We start from the raw sequence: 16329 nt of genomic DNA on the forward strand, positions 1-16329 counted from the left end.
CTGAAAAGCAATGCCCTTTCACAGTGGCCAGAAGTGGAAGCAGGTCTGTTCCTAAGGACTCCTGAGATGATTCACTACAGGGAGTTACTGTTTTGTGGTTTTCTATATAAAAACCATAACTTAATATACTTCTACATTAAAATATAATAAAAAATTACTATGTGTTAAATGAATAGAAAAAGCCTCATCCAAGAGAAGCAAATGAGATTTTTTAGAAAGATTATTTATTAGGTATACAATGTTCTACCTGCATGTATACCAGCACACCAGAAGAGGGCATCAGATTCATTACAGATGGTTGTGAGCCACCATGTAGTTGTTGGGAAGTGAACTCAGGACCTCTGGATGAGCAGCCAGTGTTCTTAACCACTGAGCCATCAGTCCAGCCCCACAAATGTGATTTGTAACCATCTATTGGTACACAGTATTACATTTAGTACTCAGTATTTAGTATTATTTGTCCTCTCTCTCTCTCTCTCTCTCTCTCTCTCTCTCTCTCTCTCTGTGTGTGTGTGTGTGTGTGTGTGTGTGTGTGTGTGTGTGTGTGTGTGTTACTCCATGCAGCGTCAGGTGCCCAGCTGCAACAGTGTTTACCACAGACCCTGAGAGAGAGGTACATGTTTCTAACCACATAAGCAAAGCAGGACTTGTGCTCATGTTCACACTAATTTATATGATATTTACAGACAACATAGATCAACATAAAATATGCATAAAATTATATATTTAAAACAAGTTAAGAAACAAATAAAATATCTTTTAAAAAGTACATAAATTTGGATATACCTGGGAGTTTATACCTAGCATCAACAGAAAACACTAATTATTATGCTTAAACTAACTGTTCTAGGACCTAATCTAACCTCCAGAAAACTTTTTTGAATCCCAGATCAAGCTAAATTTAGGTAAAAGGGAGAAGTCACTTATAACTGCACACTCAGCATCAGACATAACGCAGGAGGAATGGTGGCAAATGAGGACGGACCACCACGAAAGTGTCAGGCATACTCTGGGAGTACGAGGTAGTAGGATGCTGCTTGCCCACCCCAAAGTGCCATACAGCACCCCTGTACTGAAAGTGCAACTTTGTACCCAACCACGTGGTGGCCAAGTCCCATTTCTAGTACTTCATGCCACAGGTGAAGAAGATGAAGAAGTCTTCCAGGGAGAGAGTGCACTGCAGGCAGTGTTTGAGAAGTAGCACTGCCTGTGAAGAACTTTGGCATCTGGCTGTGCTATGACTCCGACACTGGCACACACAACAGGCACCAGGAGCACTGGGACCTAACCATCACTGGCAGGGTCACACCATAGTGTGAAACCATGTTCAGCACCTTGCCCGGGAGCACTCCTTCCAGATCATGAGGGTGAAAGAGATTGTAGCTAGTGGGGTATCAAGCAGTTCTATGACTACAAGATCAAGTTCCCATTGCCCCACCAAGTGTTTCCATGACAGCATAAGCCCTGCTTCACCACCAAGAGGCCCAACAACTTCTAAACCCAGAGACCTGCTGAATAAAATTCCAGAGTCCAAAAAAAAAAAAAAAAGAAAGAAAAAAATACTGGTTTTACCAATACTGGTTTTATAACAGATTAATTAGATGTGACCAAAGCTATCATTTGTTAGCTTGGAAACTTCCCTCTGCTGGCTCAGATAAGACTGAGTGGCCGGGCTTATATCTACCATTCTTGGAAAGCCACGTCACAGGCATGCTTCTTTCCTTCTCCTTGCTTTTCTGCTGATTCTTCTTGGTTAGGATGAGTGCGATCATTGTCAGAGTCTTTCCTAAGCCCATATCATCCGCTAGAAATAAGAAACAAAGAATCAACATGACTTCAAGAGAAGACTCCTCTCGAAGAAATTGGCCCACTCCTTATTCCCATCCGCTCCCTACCCCGTGGGGTCTCTGTTTATGTAAAGATGATCTCTTGCTATCTGTATAGAGATCGAGGTCAGATACCATACAATAGCTGGATCTCACTCTTACTCCAGTTTCCCTGCCACAGTGGATTTACAGCAGATTGACTTACTTTTGGTTTCATGACGGTGTCTGGCTTTTCTGTTATTCCCAAAAGCAAAACTGTCTAGCTAACATATCCTACCACCTACTCTACTCTGCCACAGTTCCAGCAGTTTGTCATGCACTTCCTTTACCCATCAAAGGCCATAACTGAACACTTCATTATATATATTTGTGTGTGTGTGTGTGCATGCATATGTGTGCTCATGCACAAAAGTATCACATGCCAAGGCACATGTGTGGAGTCAGTTCTCTCCCATTTTTTACATGAATTCCAAAGACCAAACTTAGGTCACCAGGCTTTTACAAGTGCTTGCTTACTGAGCCAAGTCACTAGCTGTGATACTTCTTACATTACACACAGTCCCTGTGCCAGCCACTGAGATTATCTAACTTACTCTTCATACCATATGGGACACTTGTATTAGCTCACTAGGCTTCTACAGTCATTCAACAGAATCACTGTGATCAATGTGGTTCACATTCTGCCTCTACCACAGTGTCTGAGTCAACACGGGCAGCCTGTGTACCAACGTCTGAGAGGCCTGTTCCCAACATTAGGCCGTAGCTACCCATGGAATTAACATGCAAGGAGAGCTCTCACATTTCAAAACTGCCCACACTATCTGTACACATTATGTGGTTCTGTGCCAACACCACCTTTCCTTCTGGAGGATGGAATCTCGCTGTCTACCAGTATGAAATTGCCTCTGTTACATACTCCTTGAAAACTCCCTGGGCACTATGTTTCCAAAACACTTCTCTGGCTGGAAACATCCTCCAGCTTACTAGGATGGTAAGTGTGACCTGACCCATGAGACTTCATTAGGGAAGACTCTAGAAGACTGCTTCCAGGATGTTGTTCTGTGAGCCTTCTGATTTTGATCTGTGTACGTCATGGCTGTGGGATAGACTAAATATTGTGGGTCTTATTAAAAATCTCTGAACCATGAGCAGTCAGAGGCTTTAGCTTCCTTGAACACTCACAGCGAAGTCATGATCGGTTTGCAATTGTGGCTATGGCCTGTGCTCCTGGAAGGCTGGCCCCCAGGCTCATATTCCACAGCTTCTAGAGACTGTGGGGACCAGCCAGAACAAACTCTTTCCTCAGTCAGAGGCAGCTACTAATGTTGGTTGCAAATACCTCCTTCAGCACACTATGTGTTTTACACTTTAGTTTCCCATCTGAAAAATGGATATACCTTCCTTGTAGCATTGTGACAACATCAAATTTAATACTATAGCAGTTAACATAAGCATCCCGTAACTGTCGGATTTTATTGTAATACCAAACGTACCCAGGATCCCTCCTTGTGGTTTCTGACTTTCCCGCCACAGCAGCCAGGCTAATGCCTGCTTCTGGTGCAGCAGCAAGGGGACCTGACAAAATAAGCCAAACGTCAGAATGAATTCCTAATGAGAGGCTATGCTGGCGAGCCCTTTATGTTGTAGCTGTGATCATGAGCTGCTGGTTTCCCTGTCCACTATGGTGAAGACTCAGTCAGCATCTCTATTAGGACGCTCCTGTCCATGTCTCCACCTCCACTAAAAGTTCACTTTGTCTTCACATTTTACTGCCTGCAACCCAGCTTCGGATGGTCACGTGAGTTTTACTAGCGGTCCTGTTCCTTTTGATCCTTATATTTGATGTTTCTTTCTACTCAACAGACCAGTCTGGACTGATAGTTACAAGTTGCAACAGCTCTTAAACTACCGACTTCCTCCCAGTTCTTTTGTGTTCCAGTTTATGTTGTGCTCTGTGGGAGAACGAACCTTCACAACACTCATACACCTTTATAGAGTTATCACTACTGCACAGGGCATCTTGAACCATTCATTCAAATCTGAGCTCATTTGCCAATGCCAGGCTCTACTGCAAGGGACTCTCCCTACTCTCTCCGAAACACTGCCTGCTCCTCCCCGTGAGGGAGTGATGACATCCACCCACCTCTCATTAATACCAACTGACTCCTCACTACTGCTTCTCATTGTCCTGTGTTGTTTTTAATCTTCTCTGTCCTCTAAACATGTACACCTTTTAAAGGTATAAAACTACTTACTGACCATTATTTTGAGTTCCCTATGTACTTTATATATATGGCCTATGACACACTGTAAGGTGCTCTTGTTTGTTTGTTTGTTTTTGAGACAGGGCTTATCTGTGTAGCCCTGGCTGTCCTGAAACTTGCTCTGTAGACCAGGCTGGTCTCAAACTCATAGAGATTCACCTGCCTCTGGCTCTTGAGTGCTATGATTAAAGGCATGCGCCACCACTGCTTGGCAGCACTGTGCTTTTTATCTTTGTCTTATGATCACATTTGTTTTACATATCTCCACCCCCAGTAGCTCATTTCAAATAACAATTGGTTTGCATCCTGTAGCATCTACCAACTGAATACGCAGATGCTTTGCTGTTATAGAAGTATATAGCCTATGACTTAAAAAAGGAAGGTTACTATTTTTACTGTTCAACAAAAGAAGGAACCACTACAGAAGCCACTAAGGCATCCCTCTGCAGGAGGGTTCACAGTGCTCTCCGGGGTGCTGGATACTCTGTGTTGTAGTTCCTGGCTCACCTTCAAGCCAGCTGGGTCTTCTGCCACTGCTGTTTCACCAGGACAAGATTCCAATGACCGATGCAGTTCATCAATAGCTTCACTCGTGATTTTCCATACATTATAAAGACGATGTTGGTTCATATGGCCTGCGGACAGATAAGTGTTCCCCAAAGATGTCACAAGTGCAGTGTCCTGAGGGCTGGGATGCAGTGCAGTTGCTACAGTGCTTGACTTACATAATGGGTTTGATCCCCAACACCATATAAATTAGAATACAGGAGGTCCTGTCTCTTGAACAAAAACAGCAAGACAAGTACTGTATTCTGGATAGAGCCTCAAAAACGTAATCATCTGCCAAATGATGAATCTGTACTGAGTAAAAAGTCCTACCTCAAGGCTCTCCTGGTCTCACAAGCTTTTATACTCCCATTCTGTTTCCTTAACCACACAAACAACTATAATTTAGAACAAAACAACCTATACTATTTTCCTAGACTGAAGCTCAAAGGTGAGGCCTTGAACATGGCGGGCAAGCACTCCCACAGAGCTCCATCTCCAGCCAGGCCCTCGGTGGCTTGGACCATTTCTTTTCCAGTTCTGAAAAAGCAGTGGACACAAAGGTCATCCTGGGCAGGAACTCTGGAAGCAAAAGCCTCTGAATCCAAAGAAGAGCCAGTGAGAGTAAAAGCCACACATGAAGTCATCTGTGAGGACAGAAAGCTGATCCCTGAGATGCAGGTCACAGTGGACTGTGTCACACTGTACTGCTGGCCCTGTCGTCCCACACAGGCAAAATACCCAAGCTGCTCCCTGTTCTAGGGAGAACACATTTCTAGGACAAGGTTTCTAGACAATGGGAAACTTGAAGTTCTGAAATGCCTTAACTTGTCTTAATAGAATTCTTTCCAAGACTTGTCACATGTTCTTTTACATCAATAACCTGCTATAATTTAATGTTTCCTTAGGTGACTTCATCACTATTAAGTAATGGAATAATATTGTAACATAAGCTTTGGCCCCAAAAAGCAGCCAAGATGGCTCTCTATGTGACCAAGTGTTTCTCAGTGACCTTCTAGAGTGGCCTAAATTTATCTATTCCACACTCCCTGTCAAGGCTGCCTTTCAATTTTTTACACCTCTAGCAGTCATCACTGGGAGAAAACTGCCATTGCTTTCCTAATTTCTGGCAGCCCACTTCAACTCCAATCTCCTGACTGCAAACCAAGTCATTAGACAGCACACCCAAGGCTCTATCTGAGAGCTGGGTGCGGCGGTGCATTCCTTTATTCCTAGTGCCTGGGAGGCCAACCTGGTCTATACAGCAAGTTCCAGACTTCTCAAACAGGTGAGACCCTCTTTCAAATAACAAAAAGCAAGAAAACCTAAAAAAAAAAAAAAAAAAAAAAAAAAAAAAAAGCCAAGACTCTACTAAGGACCTGCAAAGTTGCCTGGAAGTTAGCAACAAACATAGTTAACTAGGGATTACTGCTTTCTATGTGTCTAAAGGCACTGGTCATCACTTAGATCATTCTTCTCTGCTTCCATGTATGCCTGACCCACCCCCATCTTTCATACAGGGAATTAAAATGTTACCTGCTAGTCTACCAGCCTTATAATAAGTTGGTTTTCATACACAATACTGTCTGTGTATCCTATGTACTGACCTCTGGGTTGGTGGGTGAGCACATGGTGATGTAAGGCAGTAACCAGCCCCTAGCCTCAGAGTCTTAAAACAACTGTTCAAAGCTCTACAGAGAATCAGATATGCAACTTTCAATCCAAGAATGAACAGCTTCCCCTTTGAGGGGGTGCAAAGATATCTGCTGGGTAGTACATAGCTTACCAGCTTGTCACAGCGGGGCTGAGTCCTTGAACCTTACCTCCTGAGCACTGGCTGGCTCCTTCAGGAGTTTCCTGGCGGCCTGCCTTTAGTCCCAGAGAGGTTGTAGGCTGGATATGGGGCCTGGGAAGGGGCTGAGGAGGTACCAAGTGTAGAGGAGCAGCAGCAGTTTTGGTGATGTTCCTCTGCTCTGGTTCCTGAGAGCTGCAGTTCTCCCTAGTTCCTGGTCAACACACAGGAACAAGCAGACTAAAGTGAGAGAAACAAGTAAAGACACTGCAAGCACATGCAGCCAGGGGAGGCCTCCCAGAGAAGACTGAGCTTCAGCTGTGCTCAGACTACAGCATGCAGGAATGCTGTTACAAACAACAGCAGATATCATTAGGAGAAAGCCTGGAAGCCAACAATAAAGCAGAAAAAACGAACACAACCTTTCTCAGAATGTGTCTGACACATTAACAAACACTGAATTCGAGGGCAAATCCCATCTTACCTTGTTCTGGGGAGAGAGCCAGGGCATTAAGTGCGTCCTCCAAAGCCTGGATTTGCTTAAGCAACTTCTCCCCCTTGTCAGGGAGAGCCTGGATGTTCACTGCAGCCAGGGTGCCCTAAAAAACAGATGCCATCAAATGGAACTGGCCTCTCAAGTTACTAAAGGACAGCTTCAGATTTTTAAATTTGGCTTAGCATGACAAAACTCTAAAATGATTTTCTAATTATGAATGAAAAAACCAGGATTAAAAAGCAAAATAAGCCGGGCGGTGGTGGCGCACGCCTTTAATCCCAGCACTTGGGAGGCAGAGGCAGGCGGATTTCTGAGTTCGAGGCCAGCCTGGTCTACAGAGTGAGTTCCAGGACACCCAGGGCTACACAGAGAAACCCTGTCTCTAAAAACCAAAAAAAAAAAAAAAAAAAAAAAAAAGCAAAATAAGACCCCAGCTGGCACAGTAAGCCTATGTCTAAACACAGGAAAGGCAGGTATTGAGCAGCCACCTAGAAAGCCCTCTCAGGAATCTACTCAACCCTGAAAGTAGCTCCCAGCTCCCCACAGAACACCCTGATCCTAGAGAAGTGGTTCTTAGCCTTCCTAAGGCTGCAACCCTTTAATACAGTTCTCATAATGTGGTGACCCCAACCAGAAAATTGTTTTGTTGCTACTTCATAACTATAATTTTACTGTTATGAACCATAATATAAATATCTGTTTTCTGACAGTCTTAGGCCACCCTGTGAAAGGGTCATTTGACCCCTTACATGGTTCCAACTCATAGGTTGAAACCACTGCCTTAGAGACAAAGTACAAGTCAAGACTGCCCCCCCTTTTTTTTAAAGTTTTCATTATATGTATTTGTATATGCATATAAACTGTGTATAAGTATGTGGACATAAGTGCAGGTGCCCAAGGAGGGAAGGGGAAGGTGTCGGATCCCCTAGAGCTGAGGCTACAAGTGGTTTGGAGCCAGCTGACATGAGTGTTGGGAACTGAACTGGGGTCTTCTGCAAAGACAGTCTACACTGCAGACTCACCCTCTTTTGTTTCAGCTGTGTTGTAAGGTTTGCACGCTGGGCTGCTGGGTCAGATGATTCTCCCTTCTTGAAAACACCTGAAGCAGCAGGTGTCCGTCTCTGCACACTCTGGTCAGAATGTTGAAGGCTCCCCTTCTTCTGTGAGTCCACCGTCAAGTCAAAGAGAAGTGGGGACCCTGGCCTACTGGAAGCACCATCATCCTCACTGTCATCACTGCTGGAGGTGGCATGCTGTACCGCTCCCGAGCAAAGGTCAGGTGCTACCCGTGCTTTGGGAGCAGGCCTCCAAGTCTTGGAAGGTCCCTGGAGAGGCCCCTGAGATAGCCCCTTCTGGGATACCTGTGCTACATCGGGGGCATCTGTTCCTGTTTTGCCTTGGACCTCCCTGTTCTTGAGCTGCTCCCTGTTGAGGTGTCCCTCTTTCTGGCCCTTGCTTTCTGGGTTCTGACCAGGAATACTTGGCACCAAAAGCTGGGTTTCCTTTTCTCTCAGAGGTTCTGGCTTGTTCGGGACCTCTCGACTCTCACTCTCTGACATCTGAGGACCCTTGGGTGTTCCTTGAAGCACCTCTGCATGGCCTTGTTTGGAAGCCATTCCTCCAGTTTTCTTAGTTTTGGGATGGAACTTTGTTTTCTCCTCTTGTTCTTCCCCGTCACCTCCAGACTGTCTAGCTGTCACCAGGTCAGATGAAGGATCCTTCTCCATCCTGCAGTTAGGTTTGGGCTTCTGTTCCTTCTTTTGATCCAAGAGCTGCTCTCTGTTTTCTCTCAGCTTCTTATCAGCTGTCTTTCTCTCACCTTCTCCTTCGACAAACTGTTTGTGTTCAAGTGTTTTTTTATTCTTGTCAAGTACCCTAAATGGGTTTCTCGACTGGCTGGGAGAGCGAGGCAGTAACTGAGGCTTACTGGTTACACAGTGTTCCTTACGATTAGGATCCTATAGACAACGAAAACAAACACTGTAACATAAAACAGGGCTACCTTTGTATCTAAAATGTCTGTCCTTTTGGAGGAAATGGAAACACAGTAAATGCATGTCTAGCACTGCTTCTGCATCTAAAAAGGAAAGATGCCAAATTCATAAGGGATCCACTTCTTTCAGTGCCTTGTTCACACTGTTCAGAATAATTTCTTTTCAGGGCTCGGTGAAGAATGAGTCAACAGGCTCTGACAGAGTCACAATGTGTATTTCTCTAGTCTTTACAAGTGTTACCAGCTCCCCAGGTCTAGTCCCCATGTACTGCACAGGAATAGGGCCTCTCCTCCTCTCAGTCTAGGAACCTAGGTGTTACATTTAGCTTATATCAAAATCAAGTCAATACTGATCTATAAAAAGATGGGGATGTTAGTCTTTCTTCCCTAAGTAAGAGGATATTGACTGCTTTTATGACACTGGAAAACATCTGTGTAAAACAGAAGGTAAGAGATCAAACTTTGACCACGGCAATGGCTCTTTAAAAGAGCCACCACAAAACCCTTCAGGGCTCTTGGAGGACAGTAGCAGTTCATACAGACTGGAGTGCTATTGTGGCCCGAGCTGCTTCACACTTGGGGGCCAAAATATCTCGGACTGTTCTGTCAATGTTGGGACCTGCACTGCCAAAAGCCTTGGGGGCTAAACTGTTAGAGCCTGCACTGCCCCAAGCTGCTCCAGTCCGCAGGTCAGGGTTCAGCAAGAGAGAGAGTGAGGACGAACTCGAAGAATGAAGACCAGATAGAGTGTGATTCAATCCCGTTTATTCTCCAGTCTCTCTTCTTCTCTCCAAGTCCCAAGTCTTGAGTTCCTAGTCCCTAGTGCCTCCAAGTTCCAAGTTACTTCTTCCAGATGATAAGTGCCTAATGTCTAATTCCAAGTTCTTCCTCCAAGTGCCAAGTGCCTAATACCTAATAATGATTCTTCTGAGTTCTCTAGTCCAAGTGTCTTCTTCCTCAATGCCTAATTCCTATTCCAAGTTGTACTCTCTAACCTAATTCCTAGTTCCAAGTTGTACTCTAAGTTGTTCTCTTCCGAGTGTCTAATGTCTACTCCTACTCCTAGTGTCTGAATCTCTGTTACTCCAAATTGTTCTCTCTAGAGCCAAGTGTCTTCTACCTAATGTCAAGTAATCTGTTGCTTTCTCTGTCTGCCTCTATCCTTTTATATGTCTCACTTCTAAGCCACGCCTTCAGGTCCCACCTTTAATCATGCCCTTAGGTCTTGCCTCTAAATCTTATCTCTAAGTCATGCCCTTAAGTCACACACCTTTAAGTCTCACACACCCAAGGGAAAATCATGGGTATCTAAAGCAAGATGTTATCAGAGTGTGCTCAGCTGTTGTAGGCTAATGCAATCAAGTCTCTGGTCAGGGTATATGGCTCAAAAAGGCTGCAAGGATGATAGCTGCCTTCTTTCGGCTCCCCACAGAGTGCTTTCTGTGTATGGAAGACACATGGGTGATTCCTACCTGCCACGGGATGGCTCCACACCAGTGCTTCCCCTCCGCCTTAGTTCTAGCACATCGGAAGAACAACCTAATGGAGTATAAAACAGAGGTAATTAAGGTATGAATGTTCTTTAAGAGTTTCATTTTTAAGGGTTTTTATGGATTTTGTGTATGCATGAGCATTCTGCCTGCATGTACATATGTAGTGCCTATAGAGGCCAGAAGATGGCACTGAGTTCCCTGGAACTAGATTCAGGCCTGTAATTGTTGTGAGCTGCCTGATATTACGGGTAATGAGAACAGAATCCAAGTCTTATGCAAGAGCACCAAGTGCTCTTAGCCACTGAGCATCAATCCAATCCATAATGAGAGAGAGGAAGAGGGAGTAGGGGTGTGTCTCAGCACAGCCCGAAAGCTGAGCACACCTGGTTTTGATGTGGGTACTGAAGATCTAAATTCAGGTCTTCATGCTTGCACAGCTAGCAGTCTGCCTGCTAAGCTATCACTCCAGGCCCTGCAGAGGACATTTTTAAGGGCTGGAAGGTCAAGACCAAAAGGATAAAATAACCAAAAGTATTCACTGGTTTATTCCTTTTTACTCTGTATGAAGAACAAATGAAATGGAGAAAAAGATCAGCAATAGCTGCTAAAAAGCAGGAAAAGGATAACCAGCTGTTGTGTGTGCCAGAAGGGAGTCCACAATACTGTCAAAAAAAAGGAAGTTGCTAAACAAACAACACTAGCAAACTTCAAACGGTATCACACAGCTAACTCTTCACCACCTAGGGCCTTCCTGGAGCACCTCCATCACTGTCCCAGATGAGAGGTGAGAGAGGAGCACGCTGGACGGACTGCCAGGCAATCACACTGGACTCACTGCCAGGCAATGGCTTGCCATTCCAGCTCTCTTCAAGCCATTTTTCTCAGCCTAACTTAACTTAGCTTCATCATCTCAATTCAAGCTTTCACACAGAGAAAGTGGGTGTGTTTAGTGGCTGGAGCTGAGTTTGAATTCCAGCAACCATGGGAACTCTGATTCCCTTCCTAACCTCTCTAATAACAGTCTTACATCTACCTGTAAGACAGCTACTGAGACCATGCAGATGGGCATGGAAGACACAGGATAGTATGTGCCATGAGGCTCAGTTCTTTAGTAGTTATTATCTCAAAGCACTTTCCTCCAGTCTTCACTTCCAAACTTCCAGGGTTCTTTTAATGACAATTAGAAAGCCACTGATTGCCCTCTACCACCTATAGAAATAGGTGTTTCTGTATCAAGGGACAAGTGATCTTAAGTGTCGGGAGAACAAGACTGAACCTAATAAAGATTTGCCAGCTTTGACTCTACTAACAGAAAACAATCTCTCTCTCAATTGCTTTCTCTTTCTCCCCCCACCCCCCATCTATTTTAATTACATTTATAGGCTAGGAAGAGGTCTTAGTGAATAAAGTGCTTCCTTGCAAGTGTGAAAACCAAAGAACCTACATAAAATACAGGTGGGTTTGGCACCCTACCTATAATCCCAGCACTCAGGAGGCAGAGACAAAGTGTCCCCAGGACAAGCTGTCTATCGAGGCTTGCAAACAGGTGGCTTCCAAGGTCAGTGAGGACTCTGCCTCAGTAAGTGAAGGGTAATCAAGAGAATCACTCAACACCGACCTCTGGCCTCACACACGTGCATGGCACCTGCACACATCCAAATGTACGCAAATGTACATATACACACACCCCTCATACATACAGAACAACAAACATTCCACTTACAACAGCAATAAAACATCACCAGACGAATACATTTTGGAAAAGGAGTATAAGACCTTCATAATGGAAATTATTTTAAAACGCTGAGAGAAAAATTTAAAGTCATACTATACACCACGCTCACAGCCTGGAAAAGTCAATATTGATGTCTGTTCGCTCAAAACTGATCTGTGTAAATTATGCAACCTCAACAGAGTTTTCTGAGAAAATTTAAGAGGTTGAATCTATATTTGATATGCAAACACAAAGATCCCACAATTCCAGCTCAATCTTGAAGAAGCTGGAAGACATACTATTTCACATAATCAACCATGCAAGAATATGTAAATGAACCAATGGACAAAAATTAGCCACCTCAGACACTGACACAAACTTAGGGTCAACTGACATACATATATGGATGCCAAACATCTTGATATACTTGGGTTGGGGACAGAGACTTAGAACACATAAATTCTAAAACATAGACTACTAACATAAGAACTATCATGTATTTATGACCCCTTCTTGGCCAAACCACCAAGCCAATTCTCTGAAGTGGTCATGTTATTTCATGCCTTGGTACCCCAATGCAATGTGTTCATTTAAAAGAATATCTAATAATTGGTAACTTTCTAATTACCTTTTAACATTCATGATGACTAACATCTCCCATTTATATGGACTTCCCTGCCCTTCCCACGGGAAACTGCACGTTACTGAGTACTTTTCCCTCTTTCTCGTACCAGAATTGAAAGTTGACAGTTGGTGATTGATGTTATTGGCAATTGGACAGCTAGAGGGAGTAGCAGAGCGGGTAATCCAGAAACTAACCACTGGCTTTCCCAGGTAACTCGGTCAGCATTTAGGGCATTGGTTATCAACCTTAACACTGTCAACCTTAAATACAGTTCCTCATATTGTGATAACCTCAATCATAAAATTATTTTCGTTGCTACTTCGTAACTGTAATTTTGCAACTGTTATGAATCATAATGTAAATATCTGATATGTGACCCCCTGTGAAAGGATCATTTGACTCTTGCATAAGGGTGGAGACCCACAGGTTTAGATAGACTGACGGTAGACAGATGCTCAGTATGTGCAAAAAAGGTTTGCAGTAATGACTTTTAAAGAACACTCTTTATTTTTAAAGAATTAAAAAAACACATATCTAGCTGCAACTCTTTCAGGATGGGGAGGTGGAGTATATGGGGGGAGGGGGTGCATGTTCCTTCTGGACACTCACCTCCATTCTTTCTTGCCCTGTAGTAGAAACAAACCCTGAAGCTCGACCACAAACTCCTCATGCAATAAACAATGAGAAACAGGAATACTAGAAGAGAAAAAATAATAATTTTAGGAGACAAGAAATAGAGGCCAGCAATCTGAAGTCAAATCCAAGCTTGAATTCTTATTTTTATTTACTTATTTGGAGACAGAGTCTCACTAAGTAACCCTGGCTGGCCTAGGAGTCACTGCCTAGACCAGTGTGGCCTCAAACTTATAGCAATCCTTCCTCTGCCTCTTGAGTCCTAGGATCACAAGTGTGTGTCACCACACCCAACCCAACTACAGATTATACCAAGGTGTCTTGGGTTTGTAAATCCCATATATGGTTATCTGTGTGGCTTCCTGAGGAAAGGATCCAGAGTTTTTCTCTTTCTACTTTCTAAACGGAAGCGTGACAATAGTTTTTTCTTCATGACTGTCATATGATGTCCCCACTGCAACACTCCCAGGGATGACATAGTCTAAGGCTGGCCATAGGACAGGCCTGCTGTGACTTCTCCTCAGGTTCTCCCATTATCCTTTATCCATTAATACCCATTAGCTGTCACTCGCTGTTACTCATGTGTCTACCTCTAACAATAACTTACACACGTGCTTTTTGCCTGGCATAAAATTTAAAATGTCCCTCCTAACTTATAGAAGAAAAATATGTACAGCACTGAGAGCGAAGAGGTTTGAGTGAAGGTCTAAGCATTCTCCTGTGACTTATAAACCTGTCTGCAGCCTGCTCATCAGACAGACACAAGCCTCAAGTGAAAGTATTATAGTAATTTGTATTGCAGTGTACCCATGGATGTGGCACACTGTTTAAGAATGTTCCCTCTCTTTTTAAAGATTTATTTGTTTGTATTTCGTGATGTTTTGTCTGCATGTGTGTCTATACACCATGTAAACACTAGGGCTTCAGAGGCCAGAAGAGGGTGCCCAATCCCCTGGAGCTGAAGTTGCAGACATTTGATAGCCCCTAAGTGGGTGCTGGAAATCGAAGCTAGGACCTCTGGATGAGCAGCCAATGCTCTTAAAGGTTGACCCATCTCTTCAACCCTCAAGAATATTTCTCTTAATGCTGAATCACACCTGAGACCAACATTGATGCATAATTCCCATAAACATGAGCACACATGTATCTTACAACATTTGAGCAGGGTACCAAATCTCAACATATTTAGAAACTAGAAATAAACAGTAAACTCTGATGCAAAATGGACACACTAGTTATACAACTTATTCCAGTATATAATATCCATTATATAGCTATGATACTGAAAAAACAAAACAAAACCAAAAAAAAACCAAAACCTGTGCTCTGCGAAGTTCAGCTGAATAGAGGGCAGGAAGGAATGTCAAATGATACCATGGTTTAATTTCATTTAGAGAATGTCAATGCCTGGTATGTTAAGATGAGAGCAGTATTGACTTTCCTCACTTTAGACAATATGCTTGACACCTCTAGGTCTCAGCCTTCACATCTGCAGAACCTGAGTTCCACATCATCAACCTCTGATGTTTCTTTCAGCACTAACTCCCACAGCAGTGGTCCTCAACCTTCCTAATACTGCAACCCTTTAAAACAGTTCCTTATGCTGCCGTGACCTCAACCATAAAATCACTTCCGTTGCTACTTTATAACTGCAATTTTGCTACTGTTTTGAAACGTAATGTAAATATCTGATTTGCAGGATATCTGAATGTGACCCCTGTGAAAGGGTCCTTTCATGACCGACCCACACACAGGTTGAGAAACGCTACCCTAAAGACACTGAATCTCTCTGGATTATTAACGTCATGCCACTAGATGGAGAAAAGCTGGTGTCTAATTACGGTTTTAACCTCAAACGTTAAAATCTAAATGGCGACCTAAAATTGGTACAAGACTAGCAAATTAATTCCCAAGTTCACTGTTTGTTTACACTTTTTAGAGGGAGCAGAAAAGGATGCTGGGGCAAAGGGGAGTGGCTAAGTAATGCCAGACAGGTGCCTAGAAACTAGAAGCATCCAGTGTGGGTGAATCCGCGTTCCAAGGCAGCTGCGGTGACCAGGCTGGGTCACTCCGTGGAACCGGGCCGGGCCGGAGACTCACTCGGTGGCCTGCACGAAGCTGCACGTGTTCGTCCGGCACACATAGAAGCTCTTTCCCTTATTCGGACCATCGCGAACGCCGGTCTTTAAGAAGCAGACGGCTCCTGAGGAAACAAGAAAATCAGCAGCCGCCATTCTAAGCCAGTCCCACAGTCCCCAGAGGGAAATTCCGAGACTGGGGCCTTACCGTGCTCCGGACACTTAACCAGGTCCATAACGCCGCCAGAAAGGCCTAGCACTCCGGTTTTCAGTCTTTGACCCCGCCCCGTTCCGCCCACCACAACTATCCACCAATCAGGTGGGAGATTCTTTCACCTTCAACCAATCACAGCCTCCTTCAGGCTTGGCGCGCAATGAAATCAAACTTGGGTAAGGAGGCGTGGCCGAAGTCCGGTGAGGACGCCGGGAAGTCCTGGCTTGGGAGAAAACAAGACATTGAGACCGGTAGACCGGTAGAGGCTGAGCCTGGGCGACTCCAGAGGAACCCTGAGACCCAGAGGGAGCCAGAGCCGCTTGCCTGCTCGGGAAGCAGCCACTGTGGGCAGAAACAATTAAATTTGAGGCAGCCAAGAGGCGGGAGCATCCCCTAAAACTGTGGGAATCAATTGCATGGTCTGTGATCGGCACAAAAACTCCTTTAGGACCCCGGACCACCTTTGAATGAGTGCAGGACGTCCTCGGGGTCACCAGAGATTGGACATCTGCACAGATCTCAGTTCCAGGCTCCGCGCTCTTAAGAGTCTCATGGCTGCCTTCTCCTGGGTGAGGTTCTAACGACCGCCTGGTGAGAGTCAGAGAAGAACCTAAGGGCAATACCGGACCTCGCGTGCAAGCTAAATTTTACTTTT

At 44.3% G+C, this 16329-nt stretch overlaps 1 protein-coding gene and 1 pseudogene across 1 annotated transcript in view; one reads left to right on the forward strand and one right to left on the reverse strand.

Annotated features, from left to right (window-relative positions):
- Ttf2 (transcription termination factor 2) overlaps positions 1 to 15747 on the reverse strand; it is a 31235-nt gene extending 15488 nt beyond the window's left edge. The window contains exons 1-10 of the mRNA XM_034501381.2: positions 15669 to 15747; positions 15483 to 15585; positions 13359 to 13445; positions 10390 to 10456; positions 7947 to 8882; positions 6913 to 7027; positions 6460 to 6642; positions 4598 to 4725; positions 3320 to 3401; positions 1685 to 1804 (exon numbers count right to left, since the gene is read on the reverse strand). Coding sequence (XP_034357272.1) covers positions 1685 to 1804; positions 3320 to 3401; positions 4598 to 4725; positions 6460 to 6642; positions 6913 to 7027; positions 7947 to 8882; positions 10390 to 10456; positions 13359 to 13445; positions 15483 to 15585; positions 15669 to 15696 — 1849 coding nt within the window. The 5' untranslated portion in view covers positions 15697 to 15747. The remainder of the gene's footprint in view (positions 1 to 1684; positions 1805 to 3319; positions 3402 to 4597; positions 4726 to 6459; positions 6643 to 6912; positions 7028 to 7946; positions 8883 to 10389; positions 10457 to 13358; positions 13446 to 15482; positions 15586 to 15668) is intronic.
- Positions 559 to 1619, forward strand: LOC143441933 (large ribosomal subunit protein eL20 pseudogene; annotated as a pseudogene).
- Positions 15748 to 16329: the final 582 nt, after the last annotated feature.

The sequence above is a fragment of the Arvicanthis niloticus genome, chromosome 4, assembly GCF_011762505.2.
Source record: "Arvicanthis niloticus isolate mArvNil1 chromosome 4, mArvNil1.pat.X, whole genome shotgun sequence".
NCBI lineage: Eukaryota > Metazoa > Chordata > Mammalia > Rodentia > Muridae > Arvicanthis > Arvicanthis niloticus.